Raw genomic sequence first — 24,702 nt, 5'->3', positions numbered from 1 at the left:
TGCCGAGTGGTAATGGTGGTGATGGTCAAGTGGTTAGGTGACTGGTCAACATTAGGGCCGATTCACACGGTACGATTTTTGTCGCATGCGACAACGGCTTACGGCCGATTTACACGGTACGACTTTGTCGCATGCGACAACCGCTTACGACAAGCCCACGACGGGATTTACGATTGTTCTGTACGTCAGAAAAAATGTCGTAGCATTTTAAAACATGTTTGAAAACGCTGCGACAATCGTAAGTCATGTCGTAGGCCTGTCGCGAGCTTGTCGCATGCGACAAAATTGTATCGTGTAAATCGGCCCTAAATCGGCCCTTATGCAGAGTACCGCAAGAATCCGTCGTAAAATCCGTGCCGCACGATTATTTATGCTCTTTTAACCAATGATATCATTGTTTTGCGTTGTTGTTGTTGCCGTCGCCCGTCGTAAAATTTTAAGCTTCCTATTATTAGGGACCTTTAGCAACGACAACGGCGACGGCAACGCGAACGTCACAAATTTGCATATTTAGTAGGCAAAAACAATAACTTTGCACGCCCTGAACGTGCGTTTTTCATTTTTGTCCATTTCTTTGCCGTCGTCAGCAAAACGACAACGTGAAATAGCCAAATTTGAGGTTTTATGAAGAACGTCATCACTTGAGGATAAATTTGCATTTTCTCCCCTAAATTAAGCGTTACTCGTATTGGTTTCATTATTGAGGGACTGCCACACTATTTCAAGCAAAAAAATAAAACTTTTAAAACGGTTTTTACGGTTGATCCACGTTTATTTTTTTGATATCTCGCCGAGAATGCTAAAAGTAGCATTTCCGAGCTTCAAAATTTCAAAATTTTCTGGCGGAAACCCCCTCCAAGTTAGCGTCCCCGGCGCTTGCTTTTTTAGCTCCCCCAATACAAAATACGTTCCGCCGTCCCTGCATTGTCATGCCAAATGCTTGGAATAATCGCGAAGTGATTACGTACTCGTTGCCGTTCCAGTCGTCGTTGCTAAAGCTCCCTATTCCTACATGTAGGTAAGGTTCGACTCCTGTGTCCATGCCTTCGGGTTTACTTTTAAAATATATATGACCATTTCCCATAATCTATATCAAGCTTTAAGTCTTCTAAATTAACGATAATAGTAAATTCAGAGCAAATTAAGAATTAACGATAATCGTTAATCGTTAATTCAGGATTAAATAATGGGCTGCATCCGGCCAACTTTAAGCAATAGAGCTCTTTTATAGTGGTGGCCAAATAAAATATTCTTTTATTTTAATGCTAATAAGCCTTTCTAGCCTCGTTACGACCAGCAAATTTCAAAAGAAATTCTGTTTCAAAATGAGGGCAGTAGGTCCAATTAACATAAAGAATAAAAGTGGTCGCCATTTATGAAAGTGGTCTATTTGATCGCGACACAGAAATTGGTAACAACAAACACCTTATTCCAAAATGGCCGCCATTTTTAGTATTCAAAAGAATATTTAACCTTGAACGAGGCCATAAGGGCCAATTTGCATGGAAACAATGTCATACTAAAATTGCGGCCATTTTGGAATAAGGCGTATGATTCTCGGGGTAGGATTTGTGGGGAGTGGCGGGGTGGGTACGATGCTTGATGTGAGCATGCTTGCGTCCAGTAAATGTTGAATGAGTAAGTGCTCAAACGGATTCAAACTCAACAAAGTTTTCAGCAAACGGGGCATAATGCAGGTTGTAGAAATTGCCGAAGCCGTCTAGCCTATGCGCATCTACAGTCAGTAGTAATAAGCGCAGCACCTGCAGTGCCAAACATTCATTAGAGACCATAAGCAACGCCAACGAAAAAGTCGTCTCGAAATATCTCTCATCTGTTAATAAGACAAACGTTGGTTATGAAATTGGAACGAACATTTATCCCTACAAACGTGTTTTCTTTCTCTACCTTGGCCATTTGTAGTTCTGCAAGAAAGATCTCACGTTTTGTTCGCAGGGGGCTGTGAAAAAGGTTTGGGAGTTTTCATTGCCCGTTTTGTTGTTCTCTATTTAGTAATTATAAAACCCTGCGGTGCTAAGTTGAGTAAAGACGCTTTGTAAAAACATTCAATTGATAAACCTCTTTCGAAAGTATCGAAACTCGTCAATTTTAGGACGATCACAAGTATTACACATCACTCTTTTATCAAGACGGGGGACACCTATGGACAGACCTCAGACAAAGAGCTGGAAGCGTACGAGATGATCATCTTTCGTCAAACAATCGTGCAATTGGGGTGGTCAAACTGCCTTTCAAGTTTCCATTCTACGGTCACTATGTGACAAATGCAACTCTTACCACTGGAGGTAAGATATTACGTGTAGTAAAGACATGTATGAAAACCTTCCTCTCTGCATTGAACAATTGCAACTGCAAAAGTTTATGTATGTACTGATTTATACCAAGAGCTTCTTATCAAGAAATGTCACTTTCAAAAGCCAATTAACGCTAATCCCAGATTAAAAATTAACCAAGGAGTTTATTTCTTTACTCCCAAATGCTGTTTAACGCTGATATACGGCAAAACTTTACATTAGAAGAAGTCAATCTTGAAAAACAAGAATAAGCAAAAGAAACTTTCACCAAAAGTTGAAAACATGAAACAAAAGTTTACGCCAATCCTGGATTAAGTTAATAGGCTTTCGAACAACCGGGCCCTGGGCTATAATAACCGAGCTAGCCGCGGCAAATTTTTTACACAATTTGAGATGAGATTTGTTTCTGCAGGTTTTATTAATCTGGGTATATCAAAAAGCCGTCAAGTGGCAAAGTTTCAGTATGTTGCCCCACTGATGGCACACTTTAACCCTTCACTTAACATCACAAGCACAGTTCATCATTTTACCGACGGTAAGAGAAAAAGCAATGTTTGCATTTGAGTTTACTACACATAGTGCCTAGCAAAAAAATCACTCGCATCTTTTACAACAGATGTGAAGTATAAACAAAATCGACCAAATCGTGTCTCGTATGCGTGTTAGCGCAGGTGTTTGCCCGTGCTTGAACAAGTTGCATGACTGTTTCGAATTCTGACTGGTTCATTCCGATTTTGCATCGAAGCTTTTGCCAGAAAGTAGGTCACTATCATCAATTATTTTGGTATTGATTTTGTGGCTCTCGATCACAAATAGCCCTGATAGCAGCAATAGCAGGGAGGGGAAGGAGGGGGGGGGGGGGGGGCTTGGTGGTGGTCATATCTCATGCCAAACTCGTCTTCTCGTGACACGTCATAATTTACGGTCGCTTTTTCTTTCCATTCTGCCTAACGCCTAGTACGAGGGCTACAAATCGACTGGAAAAATAAAGTGGCGTAACATACATTACGGCACAATAAAACGAGGTTATTGAGATATTTTTATATCTGATCTTTGCAAGAAGCATCAAAAACAAACTTTCGTTCATTAGTGGGCCGCCGAACTGCCCGAACATTGCCCGATGAATGAATTGGCGAATCATGGCGCCCTTACTATCTGAGACGAACAAACACGTTTCGTCACCAATCTTCAATTAGCAACATTTTTAACGCAATAAAAAAGACCTAAAAAAATAATGATGTTTGCCCTATTTTAACTTGATTGAGATCGAAAATCCGGCCCAAGAGAGTCGACTGATGCGAATGGCTTTGATTTTATAATGTCCAGTCCTCACGTCACCATGCAATATGGTTTGCAGGTGATAGCAAAGACAAGTACCAAGACAGTCAAAAGCACGTGCGATCACGTGTAGAGGCAGAGGGCATGTTTTTGCTGATAAAATTGCACTCTTTGGCGGCGTTGCAGTTATCTTTGTCATTTTTGACGGGTAATAGTGTAAAGAAAGAATAGCACTGATGATCTCTTTGTTTCTTGCAACTTAGGGAATGAATTCATTATTCAGTGGTCAAACGTAATCCTTGATAACGATCCTGAAGGTAAGGAATTCTTCATTTTCAGTCAGTATGGATAGTGATATTTACTGTACAATTATTTTTCTTTTTCCTTTATTCCTCAAAATTTATCCTCTTTTCAGCGCGCAGCTTTACGTTTCAATGTGTGTTGAACAAGACTGGTGAAATTAAGTTTATTTACCACAAGATCCCGTTTCCAGTGCACAACATTTCAGTTGAAGGTCATCCAGTGGCCATTGGCATTTCGGATGCTTATTACGTCGACACGCTCAAACACTACTACGGCATTTGTAAGTAGAGCGGCAAATAACGCGAGTTTAGTCAATTAAAGATGAAGCAATCGAACGGAAAAACGATAATAGCCTCCTTTGAACGACAGAGGAACAAATGTCTCAGGCAACAAGAACAGCTAAAGCAACTTTTGGGAGCAAAAGACATACCGTGAATGTGTCCTGAAACTAATGACAATTACCCCTGAATTTTTGGGAGGCTATTGTAACTCTCGTTGAGCTGTATTTATTCAGTGAAAGCTTTACTGTAAATTTGCAAGATCAGTATTATCACTTTGATTCATTTCTATCTTATTTGCAGGGCAATTATTTCGCACATTCTATACTTACGACGCGGTGCACATCAACCAAAGCTGGGTTATAAATAACGCTGCTGTCATATTTCGCCCAAAAGCCAGTAAGACAGACAAAAATATACTATTTCCAACCTTAGTTTACAAACTTACTATTCTATTAGTTTAATAACTCTTTTGGTTTAGAGAAGGTAACAGATATAACCGTTTTCAATGTTATTAATTCGTTGAAATTTTTTGCTGTTTGATTTTCTTTGTTTAAAATTAAATCCTTCCATGCAGGTTGCATCACAGCAGGGACATGTGAAGAATGTGCCAAGAGAAGAGAATCCACTGAATTTAATTGCACATGGTGCCAAAAGATTAACAGGTTATTAACAACTCAATTGTTTCCGGTAATTCTACTTATGAGCATGTTATGCGCCGATCAACTCGAAACTTCAACATCCCCTGGGAAAATTTGAACTTTTGAAGATTGGATTGTTCAAATTCCCGCCCCCTCGGGCCAAAATGGTGTTCAAATGCCCTACCCTATCGTCGGATTTGTCTGTCATACCCTACTAAAGAACAATCGTCGGCTCCTGTCGTCTTTAATAAAGACATTTTTTGTAAGCCAATCGCTCACAAATGCTATATGTCTTCCTTTAAACTCTTCCATCTCGTCCAAACACGTGTTTTATAGCTATTAGCGACTTCGGCGCCCGAAAAAAAAATCATTTGGATCCTGACACTCCCGGTTCAATTTTCCCCACGCCACGGAGGCAAAGGTCAAATTCCCCACTCCCCGGGCACAGAAGATTGTCATATGGCCGGTGTTTGCCCGGAAGGGGGGGGGGGCGGGGGAGGCTGTTAAAGTTTCGATTTGATCAGCGCATTATTACTAGTAAACACTTTGAACCCTTTACTACACGGGTGCATTTAGGAAGGGGGTAGCCGACTCTGTTTGCGTTCTACCTCGCCGCAGTACTGGAATATGTGTCTAGCAGGACAACTAAAGGTGTGTACATCCGAAGCCGACCAGATGATGGCCTCTTCAACCTTGCCAGGCTGCGTGCTACGTCAAAGACAACAGTGATCTGCGTGAGGGGGCTGCTTTATGCAGACGACTCAGCTCTGGTAGCTACAAGCCAGGACGACATACAGGAGATTACCGATCTGTTTGTTGAGGCTGAAACTGTGTTTCCTCTCCACCTCTGAATATTCTGACTCCGCTCCTGCAAAAGTGTAACCCTTCAAATGAAAGTTACTGGATAGTACTTTCGTGTGGTGTTGTTTATTATGCCATGGAAAGTGGTGTTTTCCTTTCAGTGGTGGTGTTCTTTTAATGCCTCACAAGTTGCGAGTTTCCTACTTAGTGCCCAGTCTCTCTCTTGACCCCTTGATGACTGTACTGCCTTATGAGATATTTTTTACTTGTCATCTTTTCTTCTTTAATTAATTCTAACTTGTGTTTCTCTTTTCTTTGTTTTCAAAGATGTTCAGATGGATTTGACCGTCACCGGCCAGAATGGCTTTCCTCGGGTTGCATTTCATCAGGAAAATATCAAGTAATTTTTTAAACTTTTTGTTGTGGTGGAAAGAACAGTGAAAATTTCACACCAACACGCATATCTGTCTGAGATTGCGACAAGAAGGATTTTTGTTACACTGCAAAGTAGTTGTCTTTATAGGGTGCAAAGTGCCAAATGCAATTATTATTATTTTTGTGCATTTCATTATTTTTTTTTGACAAATGCAAATGCAACTATGCTCGGAAATGAACGCAATAGGCCATTTCCGAGTTCATGCCTGCCTCCTCTTCAAAGCGAGTCAAGTGCGAAGTTTTTCTTACGAAAACAGGCCTTTTTTGATATATTAAAATTCACCTTGATAGTGAGGCAGTGAGGACAAAGACAAAGGAAAGTGGATGACATGTAAATATTTTTCACATTTATTCCAACGTGTTTCTATTGTTTTTGTCCTCCGGCCTCACTGTCAAGCTGAATATTTTATATTTCGAAAATGGCCTATTAGTTTTTATTCAAATGTAAAGTAGAACTAATTACCATCACAAAACCTTCGCACTTAGACTCGCTTTGAAGAGGAGGAAGACATGCAACATCCAACACGAAGTGTCTCATTCAGAGTCTCAGCATTTGCTATCTATTTCCAACAATAGATAAAAGTAAACCTTAGCGTTATGTTTGGGTCAGAGTAAATGCAGCAGTTTACTCTTAATTGAGGAGCAGCATTTAGAGACACTTTTTGACGTATTCCGACGTCTGTATTCCGAGACACGAGTGACGTTGAAGTTGGGAAGAAGAACAAGGGGACACTTTGTGACGCTTATTGAAATCCGCGTGTATCTAATCACGTGCTTTTCTGGCCATATCTGACCAAATGTCACTCAGAAAATAGTAACCTGCGATCAGGCCCATTTTTAGCTTCGCCGATGTGTTCTCTTATGTCGTCGCTCGCAAACTCCACAGTACGTACCGCGCGAAACTAAAATAGAGCCTGATCGCAGGTTAAGAAAATAGCAAAATAGGAATTGTAGTAGTAGCCAAAAAACAGGAGAAAATCGGAAGAGGGCCAAAAAAACGGAACTTGAGACCTTGGAAAAGGCAAAAGATTGAGTAGAGAGGAAAGGATTGGCTGGATTTCTACTGGGCCCTTTGATCTATTATCTTTTCCTTGTATTTGAAGGTGGAAAGGTGTTTCAGCCAAGAAAGCCAGATAGTGAGTGAAGGAAAGCAAGACCTGGAGCCATGGATGATAGCTGTTATCTGCGCAGGCGCAGTGCTGCTGTTTGCTTGTATAGCGTGGCTGGTGTATGCCTTCACTCATCCCAATTCTAGATCCGGATTGTGCCTTATTCAGGTCTGTAAATAGAGCTCCTGTCTGCGTTTCTGTCGGAAACGTATACAAAGGAGCCTACAACTCCAATACTTGGGATTTTCACAGATGAAGCTATTTTTAGACGAGTGTTCGTTTTAATAAGAATTGACCATTGTTGAATTCTCACAGCTGGACTGGATCTAGCATGAAATGGAGGCCAATGCGGGCAAATTAATTTGCATTTGAAAAGATTTGCCCGCATTAGCCTCCATTTCATGCAAGATCCAGTCCAGCCTTGAGAATTCGAAAATGGTCTATAAACCAGTGCGGAGTTCCAAAAAAACACGTGCGCGCGTCGGGATAAAATCAAGCATATATTGAAAGCAAATTTCTGCAAACAATTTCCATAACAAAAGATGCTGGTTTTTATCCCGACGCGCGCACGTATTTTTAAAACTCTGAACTGGCTTATTGGCTTGCACGAGAGATCATTCTCAATCCCATAGGTAATAACCTCTCATGCAAGACTGGTGAGTAGCTAAAAAGGTCTGGTTTCGCGAGAAAATTTGTCTAAAAATAACTCGGTCTGTAAAAGGGCAGTCTTCCACAAATGCAAATGAGCTCCTAATCACGGGCTCCTGTATGTGTACGATCTCTTGTAGCGTCTCTACTTTCTCGATCGCTTTGCGGATTCCTCACATGAATAACACCAGCATATAATTCGAAATCTCTTCTACCCCCAAAAATTTGCATAGGCATTGTTTTCGATTTCTCTTGGGACATCTTCATGTCCCAGGAGAAATTGCAAACAATGATTATGCTTTTTGTAAAAGAGTTGTATTATGGGATTTGTGCAGGTTGTAAATATATTAAAATTTTGGATCACCTGCGTGGAGCCACGCCTGAAGACACGCGCGGCAAACACTTAACATTTCCTCGCGTGCAACAGGTAAGTTATGCAAACTGAACCTGAAAATTGGCCACTGTACAGCTGTGAGCAGAGTCACTCAGCAGTAAGGCCTAAAGTCCACAAAACGGATATTTAAAAGGTCTTAAAACAAAGTTAAGTTCATCTACACTTCTTGCGATTCTCTCTACTTTTGTCACCTTTTCTTGTTAAATGTACCAACCAATGACTTATTGGCTGCCGGAAGAGAGGGTTATTTGTTTCAGTGAATGGTTGGTCCATTCGACGGACCAAAGAGAATGTTTGTAAGCAGATGTTCTTCTCCACTGCTGTCTGTTGTTTACAGCCATTTACCAAATGTTGAGGACTTACAACAAACATTGCCGACATTAAACCAACACAATTGCGCTAAGTGGGGCAGCGCAATTCTCCTTTTAGCAGAAAAGGTGACCCTTCAATTTCGCTTTTATTTATTAGCCGGGTCATAAAGTACAAGACTATACAATCGCGCCCATACAGTGTAATTCACTGACTAAAGATGAATTTTTCTCTCTTTATCACAGCACGGCAGAAAGAACTCACAAAACTACGACGACATTGGTCCGACAAACTCCTCGGTGTTTAATAAAGTTCTCACTTGACAAACCCAAACTATGTGGTATTTTTGTAAAGTTATTACCGATTACCCATAATTCTAATTTTGTCGTGTTGTTTGGTAACCGACCTTTTTGCACAGTTAATTACGTTTCCTTGTGAATGATTATTCACGTTTCAACGAGCTTAGGGAGAAAAACATCACATATTGTTCCGTAGCTAGTGTGGCCAAGTGGTTTGGCCAGGGATATTTAATACAAAGTTAAGTTATTCAGCTCGAGTCGTTTAACGTTAAATCCGTGACCCTCAAAATTACAATTCTCAGCGTCGTGCAGGATTTTAGTCATATCCTGCACGTGCCACTGTTATGTAGGTGTTTTTCGCTGTTCACATCCTTACTGGCACGTGATTTTTATGTTGTAAATAAGGTATAAAATAAGTTCCTCGTAACTATCTTGTTCAAACTCCCTAATCTGCGTAATCAGACGAAACCAGTCGGAGAAATAAAAGCAAGTTGAGAAGATCTGTTGCTGTGTGCTGCTCACTAGTATTTGTTTAAAAAATTGTCAGTTTCTCTTGGGTCTGCGTCAAGTAAATATCCACTGTTTTTCTGGATATACCACCACTCCCTCCCCCTCTCCAACAAAACCAAAACGTACGGCATTTTGTACTATTTAAGAGCAATTGACTTAAGAGCAATTGATCAAACACGACCAGCGAGATTATTGAACGAGTTCAAAAACATGCCACAAAAAGCGTGTCCCTCTAGAGCCCGAACAAAGGTTCAAATCATGAGAGGAGAACATTTAACACACAAGAAAAACAAGCCATGCCTCATAACTACGCTTTTTATAAAGAATCCTAATAAAGAGTTTTTTTGTCAGTCTTAAAGGCTCGTGCACGTGACGTTTTATCGGTTACTTGATAGCCTGTTTCGCTCATGAATTATTAATGAGAGTAGTAAATAGGCTGATTTTTGGCCCCTTATCTCGTACCTAGTAGATATATTGTATAAACAAGGCTAACGAACCAAAGGTTTAAGAATACCACACCCTCTGGAAGACCTGATGAGTAAACTTGAAAGTGATCTTTTTCTTGTACGAAAATGTAGAATGAAAACGAAAGTTTTAAAATACAACTTTCTAACTGTTTAAAAAGAATATGACATTACTTATCCACAGATCTAATCGTAAACATATTTCACTTTCGTCGCCAATCGACAGCAACCTAAATCGTAAAAAACACTGTAACGTACTAAATGCGAGCAACGTAGTTTATGCTGTAGCAACTTTCGTCTCCTATAGTTACTCACAAGGGTAATAGCAACCACGTTATTGAAATTCGTGCTCATCTACTACAAATTGAGAAAAACTGTACAGCTACAAGTTTTTCAACGTTCACTGGTGTTTGTCCTGAAAATGCAGGAAACCTTGTCCAATTGTCAGCCCTTGTTTCTTCAGCTCACAAGACTCAATCAACACTCACTCCTGAAGGTTGCACCTGCGGGCAAACACAAATTAATCATCTGATCGATCAATCCTTTATTCTTTCAATTTGTCACACTAGAGAAATTTATAGAAGGTAACGTTGTAAGTAGGTTTTCGAGTGGAATGGAAAACTTAAAGGGATACTACACACCTCATGGCAACTTTTTCTCAAAAGGTAGTGTTAACATCATAATTACGGTAAAATGGTAAAACATATGAAAACAAAACTTTAAGTCTTAAAATCGCTGACAAAGAGCGAGAATATCCCTTGGCAAGATGAGCCAAATCGCGCGCTGCGATTGGCTACCCGAGCGGGCAAGATAGAGCTATCTTGCCCGCTCGGGATTTCTCGCTTGGTCCCGTAAGATCAAAGATCATTTTTTAGTGATTTAACTCATATAATAAATCCTTTATTGACCAAGCTTGTTCGGTCAAGATGGCTGGATATTGGCCTCGTTCTTTTTTTGCGTGTTTATGGACCTCGACAACATCCAGCCATCTTGACCTCACGCTTGGTCAAATTCCCATATTTATCGGAGGACCGACGTGAAAACAACATTTCTGAAAAAACGAAGAAAGAAGAACCCTTTCTCGAGTGTCTCGTTACTTCGCTCAAAAAAACAAATACATACCATGGAGGCAACAGATGTGTGAATTTTTGTAATGAGGAATCTCCTAAGCTTATAGACTTTAATTTTTGCCTATTGCATTTTTTAGCCAACGCATGCGCAATAGAGAAACTGTTCAGCATGACGTTCGTGGCCAATGGCAAACGTCTGGCCGAACGTTGCTTTTTGCCAAAAATCAAAGAAACTTGTTTGATTTAGAATATAAAATTTGTGCTTGACACTGACTCTTGTTAACGTTAGGAACAACGTTAGTAAAACTTCGAAGACGTTTCGACCAAACAACTCCGGTCCTCATCGGTTTTTAAAAAAAGCAACTGATTGAAGGATTTCTAACGGTTCACAATTCTGCGCGTGCTATGCCAGCAAAAATATAACGAAGGACCGCTGCGCGTGATTACGCGAGGGATTTGCAAACATCCGGGATGTCAATACGTTCGTTTCCCGCGTTGCTGTCTCTTTCTGAGAATACCAGGCCTCGAGAAAAAGTCTCTCGTGAAAATTAAGAGCGTTGTCTACAATGGACAAACTGGCTGGCGTGTTGTACAACTTTGGAATTGTTGTCTCGAACCCGAAGCGCCCTTGTATGTTCTTTTAACCTTGTTTCCAAGGCTCTGTCTGTCTGTCCATAGTACATGAAGTTGCAATCAACGCAGCCGACCTTGTAAACAACACCTCTGTACTGCAAGGCAAAACGTTTATCCTTTGGTCTCGGGAAACATGTGCGCAAAACATTTAAAGGTTTATAACCCACTTTAAGGCCGTTTTTGCGTAGTACTCGCGAAATTCTCTCAGAGACGCCTCTGAAATACGGAAGGACAACAAAATTTGACGTTGACGGTGCACTAGCGCTGGAAGTGTCGTTTGTACTTGAATCGCGGCGGAGAGAGTTGTGGTAGGACTTGCAACTCCGGGTAAAACGCAGAGGGTAGTTGTTATCCGTTAGCACTTTGATGCCGTGTCTCCTCTCTCTAGATCGCTCCGCATTTGTTGATGGAATTTCTTGGGTCCTGTGAAGGAGTGTATTAACGACTGACCTCTTGTGCTGCGATGGGTGGTGAGAGTTATAATTGAGGTACTTATCTGTGTCTTGGTTTTATGTACACGCTGACCTGTGTGCGACCACGTACAACGCATGGTTGTTGTCGCGTCTAAGAAGGAGAGCCTGTTATCCTACTCAACCTCCTTGGTGAACTGTATGCATAATTTAGGTTAACGGAATTTAGATGATCGTGAAACTCTTGTACGTAATCTTTCTGAAGACACGCATGGCTGTCGTCCATGTAACTGTATCACTATCGTGGTGGTGTACTATGGACAGACAGGTTAAAAGAACATGCAAGGGCGCTTCGGGTTGGAGACAACAATTCCAAAGTTGTACAACACGCCAGCCAGTTTGTCCATTGTAGACAAGGCTCGTAATTTTCACGAGAGAATGTTTCACGAGGCATGGTATTCTCAGAGAGACAGCTACGTGGGAAACGAACATATTGACATCGCGGATGTTTACAAATCCCTCGCGTAAGCACGCGAAGCGGTCGTTCGTTATGTTTCTGCTCATGTAACACGCGCAGAATTGTGAACCGTTAGAAAGCCGTCACTCAGTTGGCTTTTTAAAAACCGATGAGGGCCGAAGTTGTTTGGTCGAAACGTCTTTGAAGTTTTATTGACGTTGTTAACAAGAGTCAGTGTCAAGCACGAATTTTATATTCTGATGTCCATCCTTGACTGCAATATTTGTATTTTCAGTTTGTTTGATTTAGTTCAACCATGTACGTGGTATCTACAGATATTGAATAATTTTTCAAGAAAAGGGGCCAAGATGAAAGAATTTTTATGCTTCTCTGTCGTTTGACGTTTACTGTTTCGCGTAAAGGCGATCATGTACTAAATCCTTCATAAAAGAGATCATCTTCATTACTGTCACATCAAAAGATGGAAAGCTAACGGGCAGGGAGAGAATAGACCCTTCTCCAAAATGGCGGCCGAAAATGCAAAAAAGTTAAAATTAAAAACTAATACCAGAAATAGAAAAGCACCATTACTTTAGTAACCCTGCAAAGTTTCGGCATTTAAGGTGCAATATCAGCTGAGAAAATGTAAATTAAAAATAGAAAAATGAAAAATGAAAAATTTACAGATGTTTGTTTTATTGGGGGTATGGCGTATACCCCCAGTCATACAATCGTCTGTAAATTTGTCAAATTTCAACTTACATTTTCTCAGCTGATATAACACCTACTACACTGAAACTTTGCAGGGTTACTAAAGTAAAGGTACTCGTTCTATTTCTGGTATCAGTTTTTCATTCAGTTTAATTTTAACTCATTCAAATCCGTTGCCGCCATTTTTGAGAAGGGTATATTGTTTGGAAAAGCAATAATTACAAATGGCGGCTCCTCGTCAAACTAGGAGCTTTTCACATTTCAAGGTAAAAGTTCCATCACAGCCCCCTAGCAGCTGTCATTACAGCTATGCCATGATGATGAAGCCTAACTAGATGTCGAAACAGCTGTCCATGGCTGCCCTCAGCCCAGGGTGAAATCGCTGCCGACGGTACGCATGCGTAAGGTGATCATCAAGATTCCCTACAGTTTTATCCTTCAATGAGCACCTTACCCATCAACAAGGCGGTTAATACTGATAATATTACAACAATGTTAGGGGCTCTTGTCCAAAGGATATTAAGTATTAAGAGCGGGATTTGAATTCAGAGCACAGCGCCCTGAAAGGAAATTTTCAAAAATGCCATAATACTCTTTCCTTGCCCTCCAAAATTTTGCATAAGAATTTCTTATTTTCTCTTGGGACCATTGTTAGTCCCAAGAGAAACTGGAAGCAATGCTAATGTAAAATGTTGGAGGGCAAACAAAGAATATTGTGGTATTTTTGAAAGTGGCTTATTGAGGGATACGAGAATGAGACCACAAGCTGAGTACGCGACCCCGTCAAGTAAAACCATATCACCTTATATGGGAATAAAACACACACTTCCAAGAAACCACTAACAACAAATAGCATAAACATTTGTCGAACAATATCCACTCATGGTGCTGCTGACCACGAAAGTGGACGCAGCATTTGAAAGACCACAGAAATTTTAAATATACTTGGCTATCAAACAGTAAAACGCCAAATACCTTTTTGCTTCACTGCTGTGTGTCTCCACTCCTGGACGTTTTACCCTGATAATGTATAACCCTTGATGCGAGCAAAAGGCAATGAGACCTCTTCTGGGACATGTTGCTAAGGGCAAGGGCTCAACAGAAAAGTTTAAATAAGCTTCCATTACACAGAGTAGATCTCCAGACCTCACGTTGAACAGCTGAAGCTGGGCACTAGTACTACTTGGGGAAGGGTCTCTGAGAATAACACATTCCTCGTCACTGACGAATTTATAATTATTAATGAGGTGGACAGCACTAGACAACTTAACACAGACGTTACCAGAAACTGCATCGACAACGTATAAGCCAGTCCTCCTATGAAGAATAACAAACTTTCCCTCAGGAGAGAATGATCCCTGAAACAAAAAGGAACGACTCTCCTGGAGTCGACACCACAGTGGTTCAGTTTTACCCAGTTGCCTCAATTCAACGAACTCTTGCCCTTGCTTGTCATCCCAGGCAATGATCTGAAGGTCCCTGTGGCAATCCATCAAGTTCCCGCGAGGCAGTTTAAATGTTTTCACATACTCCCCACTAACACTATCCAAAATGATCCCATCTCGCGCGTTAAATGCTTTGCATGCCACCTGATCATCTGAAATGCAAAAGAGAGCATCCGCGCCAAACATCCATCGACGTTTGCAGACCGACAAATCAAAGTTCCACAGTTCAAGGGTGCTCCTACTTGCAAACAAAATGCCACGTTTCAAAGCTACAAACGCAGTGACGACACTCTCAAACTCTTTCTGTCTCTTAAGATCCTCATTTGAAACGTCCCAAGCCACAATTCGTTGTTTGTATAATCTGTCATAAACAGTCGCATAAAGACCCTCGCCGGTTAATGAGAATCGCAGACCCTGGACATCCAGGAAATCCGTGTTCTTCTGTGGTGGATTCCGATAAACCATTTCAATGTAATTTTTATGAGCGTGGTTTCTTAAAAGAGATTGGCTATTAAGCACTACGTCCAAACAATGGTACGGCGTCTGCAAACTCATAGAATCTCCTAACAAAAAGCCGCCGATTCTATGAGATTCTAGCTCAAAACTGCCAAAGTCAACATTAGCAACTTCCATCGAAAAGTGATGCTCAGGCCCCTCGGTGACTCTTAAACAAAACCCATTCGTAGTACCAAAACTCTGAAAATATGAACACCAAAGAAACCGACTGTCCGGTGAGAACCTAATCATTCCACACACAGACTCTAAAGTTGCCTTTGAAAGAGTTAAAAAACCATTTTCCCGGTCAACTAAACAAACACAACCCGTTGAATGGGAAATTGCCACAAGCTTTCCATCTCGGGACATGGCAAAAGATAAAATATCGTTATCTCTGTTATGACGATCAATCTCCCTGCCATTGTTTAGATTCCACACCATAAGACACTTTGCATCGTTGGGACAATCAGTCAAAATCTCGTCACCAAAAATAGAACAGACAGAAAAACTGCACTTACTCGTGGGAAAAAGCGGCTTCAAGTCACCATTTAAGGAATAAGCATGGCTTAAAACTCCTGGCAAGATGACATCCTTGGTGGGATGAAATACCACAGAACGGTAAAGGGCATTTCCAGTTGGCAAATAACGACACCCTGGTTGGTATGCATGATCGGTATGGATGATTCTGAATGGACCAAACACGGTGTTTCGAAAGTGTTTTGGTTTGACATAACGTTTCCATTTGAGGTTACCAGAATCAAGTGACCACAACTGAATGGATCCGTCGCGGCATTCACACACCATGAATTCTAAGCAAGGGGATACCTCGAAACAAACCACCCGTGAACGACAATCAAACCGACCTTCAACGGGTCCTTGGGAGACATTCTTGCTTAAGTACTCCATGTATGGTTTATCGGAATACTTGGTGTCCAGAAGCTGGCGGGAGTCAGAAGATAGTTTACTACTTCCCTCATTCAACAGACATTGAAATATAGTAAAGGGATGCTTCTCTAAGGTTAGACGGTGTTTCTTTAAAACAACCAATAATGACAAAAGGGTCCCATGACACTCGGTAGATATCGTTTCCAAACCACCGCGTTTCGTTACACAAACGACATCTTCTGTAGCTGTTGCTATGTTCACAAAAATCTTTGCGTACAAAACCTCTGGGTCTAACACATAGTTTCCAACCACCTCCTCAAGGCTGCAGGATCTCGTGTCCTGGTCTAACTGTAGCATGTGCTGAACGCCATGTTCCAAGGCAAACCTTGTAGTGTCAGTGAAGGATTGTGATTTGCTAACACCTTTTCTCTTTAACTCGTCAAATTCGTTACAGCAAAGAGTAGAAAGGATCTTATGGCCTTCCATTTCCTCCACACTGAAACTGTGCTTCCCGTAGCGCGACTTGTCTGTCAACCAGTCCTTGACTGATTTATGAAAGAAATGAATGCGGTCATCGTGAACAGGCAGGAGTGATGACACAATGGCAATGGCTTTGCTCACTGTTCTCATAACAATCGCGGACGACAAGTTCTTACACAAGAATTTAGGAACAAAACCCAATGGCAGGGGTTCCCTTGCAGCTGCAATTGCACTCAGGAAACAAAGAAATTGTTCTTCAGTTATGTTTAGTTCTTTACACAAGTCATCTTCCAGCCGGTGAAAATACGACTGGTAAACACACGAGATGCCTGCAGGAAGTGTCTTGTCCAGTTGTTCCAAGGTAAGAATGGTCGAACAATTGGCCCTTATGAAATCCACCAAAAACTGGGCACACAGAAAGACTCCCTCTGACTTTTGCACGAGATCATCTAAGACAAGCTCGCGCCTTTCAACTTCTAATAAATTGCTTAGACTCCACTCAAAGTAAAAACGAATGTCCTTCAAGTTGTCGTCATCTTTTGCCCCCAGTAGCAGCGGTTGCAAATCTTTCAGACTGTCCCAAATATTAACTTCAGGTCGCGTCGTCACAAAAAATCGAAGCCACAGTGGCAGATTTTTAAACAACCTGGATATCACGTCAAGAAGATCATTTCGCCCTTGGTATTGACTTTCATCTAAAGCATCTATTACCACAAGAGATATAAACCCTGGATCTGCTACCCTGCTCAGAGGTTCTAAAAAAAGCAAATCAAAGAGATCTACCACTTCCATGTCGTTGATCTCTACACCTAAATTTCCAGAGAACTGTTCCACAAGAGCTTTCTTGTACTCTGGAATACAGCATGAGAGGTGACAAGCTAAGGACTGCATCATCACCTTGGGATTCCTGTGGCGTGCTCTGTCATGGTGACAAAAATGGCTCCCCGCCAATCTGCCAGCTTCTTGCATTCTTCTGCACATCTCAGCAGCGATGACAGATTTCCCCATCCCTGCATTTCCACTGAGCACCAAGACACGATTTGGAGAGCTTCCATCATCCAACCACCTGTTGATTTCAGCAAAGAAAGACTCACGGGTTCCTTGTAAGTATCTCTTTGTATAATCTCTGACATCACGTTGGGTGTCAAGCCTCGCAAGTTTCTTTCGGATGTTATCCTCCTGATCGGTGTCGTGTTGTGTTTCACGGATTTCAGTAACAATTCGATGTACGTCGTCAATCCTGGACTTGAGATCCCTTTCACTCTCTGCCCAGTCCCGTAAGGCATCAAGATAATCCTTCTCCCCACATCGCTCTGCCTTTAATCGATCAATCTCTGCCTGACTATACCCAAGAGACACTAAAGCAACACTTATTTCCTTCCACAGAGTATTGAATGTTGGTACATCCACACCAGTTGTTGTCACATGCCCATACACTTGATTACGGAAAAACTTAATGCGAGCAAGGTTTGCCTCATGAGAGGTGTCAGTTGGGGGTGGTTTGCGATGCCATCCTGTGTGGGGAGGGGTAAGTCCACAAATGTTGGTCAGAAGGAGGAAAAGCAGAGTTATATCAAAGGTGTTGGAGTCCGGAGCAACTCCGCCACCAGGGAACAGCTTGTTCCACTGCTGCCTATTGAGAATTCTTCTTCGATAAAGGTTGTTAAGGATGGAATAACAGGAATTAAGATCAGCTGCTAACTTTGCAGGAGGGTGATGAGTGTCAAAAACACTTCTCAGTACAGTTGTTCCACCATCAATAAGAAGTCTACTGAGCTTAGCTCCATTTGTCTTGTCCTCAGAGCTGGCCAGAGGACCAGATGTGGCCATTGTAATCCAAACTAATGATTTTTCATATTGTATCTGCATGGAAAAGAAAAATAAAATAATTAATCGATTGTCTAATTGGTTTCCATTGAGTGTTCATCAGAGTCTGATTAAATGACTGATTAAAAATTATCACCAACCATTATCTTTAACTAAGGAATGTAACTACAGTGCCTATGATTAACCGCTACATATACGAGTAAGCTAAGAAATCAAGGATCAAATGAATGCCTGTATTTGGCTGTTCAACAATTACCTTTGACTTATACTTATAAAATGAACAGCCTTGATTTACAAATGACTACAAATCTTCAAAGATATATGCCATTGCAGAAAAGCAGTACTGAGTAACAAGGCACGCAATCGTCTCATGCAGAATTTCTAACCCACTGGAATCTTATCCAGACATTCACACATTGTATCTTGTCACAAGAATGAAAGATGTTGCAAGCCAGCGGGAAAAACAAAGTAAGACTGCTTAAGAGGAAGCTTGCTTTTTTGCTACATCCCCATGACCTTTTAAACAAGCTCTTTGTTACATTTTTCAAATTTTGCAAGCTTACTGACTGCATGGGTTCAAAAATTTGTGTGCTTCCTTGAGGTTATCACCCTGTCACTTTGGGCCTCTTCATATCACAGGCACCCCAACCTCAGTGTGAGGGCATATAAGATTTATATGGGAAGACATGACCTGAGACCTGAGAAGATAATTTTAAGAAAAAAATCTCAAAAGCCTTTTTGCCAGTGTGGGTCGCTTCCTTCCTGTGTGGTTTTTTTTCCAGATTCGACGCGAATTGAGCCATTATGAGATCATCGGTTGTCAACCGTCATGATAAAATACCAAGGTTGAACACTGAATTCTCATGAAACCATTAAATAGAGTCAAAGATTCCTGGTTAAAATGTTCCCACAGCCTAAAATCCACAAGGGCATTGGGTTTTCTTTCATTTCAATCCACTAGCCATGCAATTGAAGCTCTGCCAGCAACACCAATAGGCTATTAATGTCCCAAACGAAACGATAAAATGATGAAAAACATCCACAAACTTTGAAGATGACACGGCGACCGTTGAGTACGGTTTAGTAACAAGTCTGTTTGTCTTTGTTTGGTAACGTCATCAGGAACGGCAAACCAAACCACAAACAAAGACTCATTACCAAACCGAACTCAATCGTCCCTGTGTGGTGTTGAAAGTGAAAGAGGATCTTTTCATCTTTTTATCGATTTGTTTGGGATACTAACAGCTGCCTGACATCGCTGGCAGGGCTTCAATAGCGTGCCTAGCAGATTGAAATGAAAGAGAAACCTCTGCCCTTGAACTCTACCGTGGATTTGTGGCTGTGGGAACATTTTAAGCAGGAATATTTGACTCAATTTGGTGGGCTCCTGAGAATTCAATGCCCTTACTATAATAACCATTGACAACTGAGGAACTGATAATGGCTCAATTTGCATCAAATCTGGAAAAAACCACCAATGAAGGAAGCGACCCACAATGGCAATAAGGTTAGGCTTCCTAATTGAGAATTTTTTAGGAAAATTATCTTCTCAGGTGTTTTATTGGGATTCCCATGTATCCTTATATTTTTGTTGGCTTTCCCTCACACTGAGCTTGGGGCACCTGTGCTGAAATAGAAATCGGGAACAAAGTTGCCAACTGATCTAAAACATAAAAAAATCTTAAACACAGAGTCTCAAAATTATTATTTCTAAAATACTTTTACCGGTAAATTACCTTGTTAGAAACTACTCCATAAAGATTAAATAAAAAAGTGTAAGAGACATTTATACAAGTGTAGAGAAATAGCTCAAGATAATAGATAGCCAATGAGGTGTGTAGCCCCAATTTGGCTATAATCATCCCATATGAGTGGAATGACAATTATGGATAAAACTTCCCTACTAAAAAAAACTAATGTGTGCATTTACTGACATTTTTAGAGCATGGTATAATAGCTCTTACTGTATACTCTTGAAACAGTATACAGTATACTCTGATTGGTCAATGATGAATGCATAATTAAATAGGTTATAGGGTACAAGTGCAATGTGGAAGTTGCTATGGAAACACAGCAACTGAGTAATTTTGTTAAGTAAATAAAAAATAACTTGCTAGTGCATTTCACGAATTGCACTTGCGTTCATACAATTTCCTTTACATACACGTAAACCATGATGGCCCAGCCAATCAAAACTCTAGAAATGCATGATCCAGTGATCTGGTTTTTAACAAAACCTACACATAATATTACAATGAACAAAATGATATATGAAAGTAATAATTACACTGAACTGCAGAAATGAAATCAAGTAAAGCTATGATCCTTGCAGTTATGGATGCAATTTCTTAGCTCCTACTGCATCAACATCATTTCGTTCATTGATTCATTCCTCACAGGAAAATCAGAATCCACAAATGACCAGCTCCCAATGTCAGTGACTTCACAGCTCAGTTAGTTAGAGCGTCGCACCAGTATCGCAAGGTTCAAGCCCTGTCGAAGTCCTGAGTTTTTCAGGCTTCTCTATGCAATTGCTAAAATTTCGTCCATAACTTCAAGGATCATAGTTTTATTTGATGTAATATTACCTCAGCATTTAAGCCTAATATTATTAATAGTGTGAACTGAAAGACACTTTTTTGTATTTTGCAGATTATTCCAGAGAAACATTTACCCCCAGTAGAGAAATTTCATTTCACAGCTTTGTTATATATTTACGCTTAAAATAAAAATAGCTTACCTTGCCTCAGTCTTGTGTTTCTTTGTCTCTGGTACCATTTCTGGGTCAATTAGGAGCGATTTAGGTGGTTTTTGGTTCCTCTTCTTTTCCTTATATATATTCTTTCCCAAGGTTGGGCACCAAGAAGAAGGCACCGAGAAGAAGCTGCCGAACAGAATCATCAAAGGAAAAGGGCCATAAAGTTGCTCCTAAGTTTTCAATTGCCTCAAAATTTCACTTAGATCACTGATGATACCTCTGCTACCCATTTGTCTTCTTCATTCAAGCTGCTTGCACACTGAGAAGGAACTAAGGATCACCAAACCCTGCAAACATTTGCTTTGAAAGCCAAAGAATTTGGCGCTATTTACCACCCGCATTACCCAAACTGTCGAGAATGCTTAGCGACCCGCGATTGGTCAATGGGCACAATGGTGACCACTTGTGAGTCTTAAAGGCTTAATCTCCCAATGGTTTGGGTAATGCGGGTTTCGAATAAAGCCGAATTCTATGGCTCTCAAAGCAAATGTTTGCAGAGTTTGTCGGCCCTTAATTCCTTCTCAGTGTGCAAGCGGCTCAAATGAAGAGGACAATTGGGTTGCAAAGGTATTGTCGGCCGTGATCTATACGGAATCTCCAGGCAATCAAAGATTTGGGAGCACATTTATGGCCCTTTTCCTTCGATGATTCTGTTTGGCGGCTTCATCTTGGTGCCCAACCTTGGGAAAGAATATATAAAGGGAAAAGAAGAGGAACCAAAAACTAACTAAATTGCTCTTAATCAACCAAGAAATGGTACCAGAGACAAAGAAACACAAGACTGAGGCAAGGTAAGCAATTTTTTAGTTGCCAATGACCAATCCGAGCGAAAGGCAAGCATTATAGAACCATGTGCGAAAGTATCAAGCTGCAGGCAAAAAAAATGTCGAGTGGTCCAGAGAAAAAAGTAATGTAAGGTAACAATAGAAAAAAATAAGCCAATCACATCGAGCTCAAAACTAAACCGGTGTACATGTTCTTATTAGCCGCTGTTGTCAATTTCGGCCAGCAGTTCACGATTAGAGGTGCACAAAGAAAGGGAAAAGGAAAGGGCACAAAGATAAAAGCAGTATTAGTTTTTGCGTTGTGTTCAACTTCTTATGTTGGAGTTGTTGCGGAGAAGAAGGCAGAGACGAGGTGTCAAGAAATGTCACCAATTCTGGGTCTGATACGTTTTTCGAGGAGCAGCAAAGGCTACAGCATAGCCAGTATCAAATTATAATGGAGGAACTGCCCTTTGTAATCAAGAACTTTACTACAGGTATATTTGGCAGGGTATTCCCTTATGATATTCATTAAATTCACACTGTTTTGAGGAGTATCCTCATTGCCACAATCAAACTCGGACACCATTTTCATTACTTATACTTGCCTCTAATTCGTCAAAACGTATCAAAACGTATCACGTGCACAAAAATATTGTCGATTGATCGCAAACAATCAGAAACAGCTTACGATTGTGTTTCCATATGGTTGTTTCCTTGCTTTTGCATTGCTACTCGTTGCCAACAAGACTTAACAATAGAAAAAAATCTCTTGCGTCTTGTTTGCTATCATTGGTCGATCATTGGTTGGTGATTGGTCGGGGATGAACGTAAAAGGTGTTTCATTTATGCAAACTGTTTGTGATCGAGCTCTCGGAAGGTGCTTGCGATTGTTTGCGACAGAGTTATGCGCATATGGACACAGCAGCCGTGACGTTCTGTATGATTTCACACGTGATTAATCGCTTGTAACGTGGCGTGGGGAAACTGTAATCCGCGTTCTCTTCATTTTTTTTTTCAACTTATCATTTTCTAAGGCAGTAAATTCCATAGAATCCGCTCACAGTTTGTGTTGTTAGTCTCTATTCTCTCCTTTTGCCTTATCCATAAGAAATAATTTTCGTTTTTGTTTTCGTCCAGAACTCCACTGCTTCACAATATTTACTAGCCCCAACGGCTAGTGGAAACTCAAAATCTTCAAGCCAAAACTGATATTTCACTAGCCTGTGGCTAGTTGGCTACCGTTAGCGTCGAGCCCTGTTGCAAAATAAAAATTCTACAAGTAAAACAACTTTAAAGTTTCATGTGCTAGAGAGTTTGATTCCCCATTACATGTTTCACACTGAAAAGTCTGAAAATGCTTTGGCAATTTTTTACATGGCACTGATTTTATTCATCTTAATTATGGTATATTCCTGTTAAAATTACAGCCGTTCAAAAATTACAGCAGTACTTTCCATATTATTGCTAAACACGTTGACATTTACATTGTTGTTGGAGATACAAAGTGTGCAATTTCTATTATTGTATTATTGTTACCAAGATAAGTTGAGTTTCAGTACTTTCGAATAAAAAAATTAAAACTACTGTTGAGTACTTTGGAACTCTGATACAAATCTGCAAACTATGTATTATATTGACTGTCTCATTGGCACTTTGAGATACCTATTTCTACTTTAAATCGTAAATAGTTTTTTGCATTTTGCGAAAAACCGTTTTCCCCATACGAATCCTTATATTTCTACTCCTACAAATACACAAAAATTAATTCTATCGAGCTTGGGCGACTTGTGGAATTGAATAGCACAAAACACGTACTTTACCTGTAGTACAATAAAGCTAATTAAATTTACTTACTATTAGCAAAGTATTTAAAAACATCATGATTCAAGTGTTTTTACAACACAATTACAATCGACATTGTGTTCTGCAGTTAAAATTGTTTCCAGTGAAAAAACCTTACATGAGACCAGACGCTACATGTACAAGATGGAAGATCGTTACATAAGGAAAAAACAATGCTTCCAGTGTCTATAAGGTGCCGATGGCGAGAAATAGGCAAGTTTCTTTGCTGTGAAAACTAGATTTAAATCACCGCACATACTCGATTGGTTACCTGTAAATGAAGGCCAAGCTCCAATATACGAATCATATCACATCATAGCACAGTTCCATGAGATACTATTAAAGTACACAGGAAACGTCAATTAGCGATAAGTACTTAGTAATTTCCCAGAGCCCGCTTAGTAAACTTTTAGGGAGAGAAACGTCACAAATCACGTCGCCTTAAACCTTGTCGTGACGAACAACTCACTTACCTCGAGATATCCAGCAACTTCCAAAGTTCTTCAGCATTGAAAATATGGCGGACTTCCGGCTCGAAAACCCACAAGACACCCAAACTCTCCAATTTCGTTTCCCAACCTCCCAAGCCAGCAGAGAGGTCCTGGAAAGGGGTTGTTCGACTTCCTTGAGAACCAGTAAAACTCAATCAAAGGGGCTGTTTGCATGAGAAAACTCGTCCCCGGCGCGAGTTCCTTACCGGGATGACTAATTGATTTCCTATCGTGTTTACAAGATGCCTACTTTATTTCATATCGAGTTTGCATGAAGGCACACTTGACGTTGATCAAATACATGTCATTTTGGATTGACGAGATTCACTCATGCGCTACCGGTTCCAGTCAACCCAGAGGTCAAGTTCATACATTCTCGTTCCCAGAGCTACGATCCTCTTGGCCAGCGCCTCGGCTCGATCCGTGGCGCAGACCAAGAGGATCGCAGCTCTGGGAACGAGAATGAAGTTCATACCGAAACGAGTGGTTGTTCCTCGTTGCGAACTTTCGTACCGAAATGAAATTCTTTCTCCGGTACAGAAACCGGGGTGAACTCGCGCCGGTATGAATCGTTCCGGTATGACACGACGATACTTCAAAGGATAAATAATGGCTGCCGCAGTGAGTGACCCTGAAGCGAACGAACG

General features: G+C 40.7%; 3 protein-coding genes across 3 annotated transcripts in view; 1 reads left to right on the top strand and 2 right to left on the bottom strand.

The window, feature by feature from the left end:
- The window catches only part of LOC138001059 (plexin domain-containing protein 1-like), a 25,155-nt gene extending 15,845 nt beyond the window's left edge, over positions 1-9,310 (top strand). The window contains exons 2-10 of the mRNA XM_068847726.1: positions 2,114-2,306; positions 2,728-2,850; positions 3,857-3,910; positions 4,009-4,176; positions 4,478-4,573; positions 4,752-4,839; positions 5,944-6,016; positions 7,155-7,328; positions 8,757-9,310. Of these exons, the coding sequence (XP_068703827.1) occupies positions 2,114-2,306; positions 2,728-2,850; positions 3,857-3,910; positions 4,009-4,176; positions 4,478-4,573; positions 4,752-4,839; positions 5,944-6,016; positions 7,155-7,328; positions 8,757-8,834 (1,047 nt within the window). The 3' untranslated portion in view covers positions 8,835-9,310. The remainder of the gene's footprint in view (positions 1-2,113; positions 2,307-2,727; positions 2,851-3,856; positions 3,911-4,008; positions 4,177-4,477; positions 4,574-4,751; positions 4,840-5,943; positions 6,017-7,154; positions 7,329-8,756) is intronic.
- LOC138001068 (uncharacterized) overlaps positions 1-24,702 on the bottom strand; it is a 424,432-nt gene that overhangs the window by 307,311 nt on the left and 92,419 nt on the right. The gene's annotated exons all lie outside the window — the stretch shown is intronic.
- On the bottom strand, positions 9,620-18,227 carry LOC138000048 (uncharacterized). Its single transcript, XM_068846188.1, has 2 exons — positions 14,041-18,227; positions 9,620-10,287 (listed from the first exon to the last, which is right to left on the bottom strand). The coding sequence occupies exons 1-2, from the start codon at positions 18,198-18,200 to the stop codon at positions 10,269-10,271; spliced, it is 4,179 nt and encodes a 1,392-aa protein (XP_068702289.1). The 5' UTR covers positions 18,201-18,227; the 3' UTR covers positions 9,620-10,268.

Source organism: Montipora foliosa, chromosome 4 (assembly GCF_036669935.1).
Source record: "Montipora foliosa isolate CH-2021 chromosome 4, ASM3666993v2, whole genome shotgun sequence".
NCBI lineage: Eukaryota > Metazoa > Cnidaria > Anthozoa > Scleractinia > Acroporidae > Montipora > Montipora foliosa.
The sequence above is the reverse complement of the archived record's forward strand: the minus strand, read 5'-3'. Positions and strand labels throughout refer to the sequence as shown.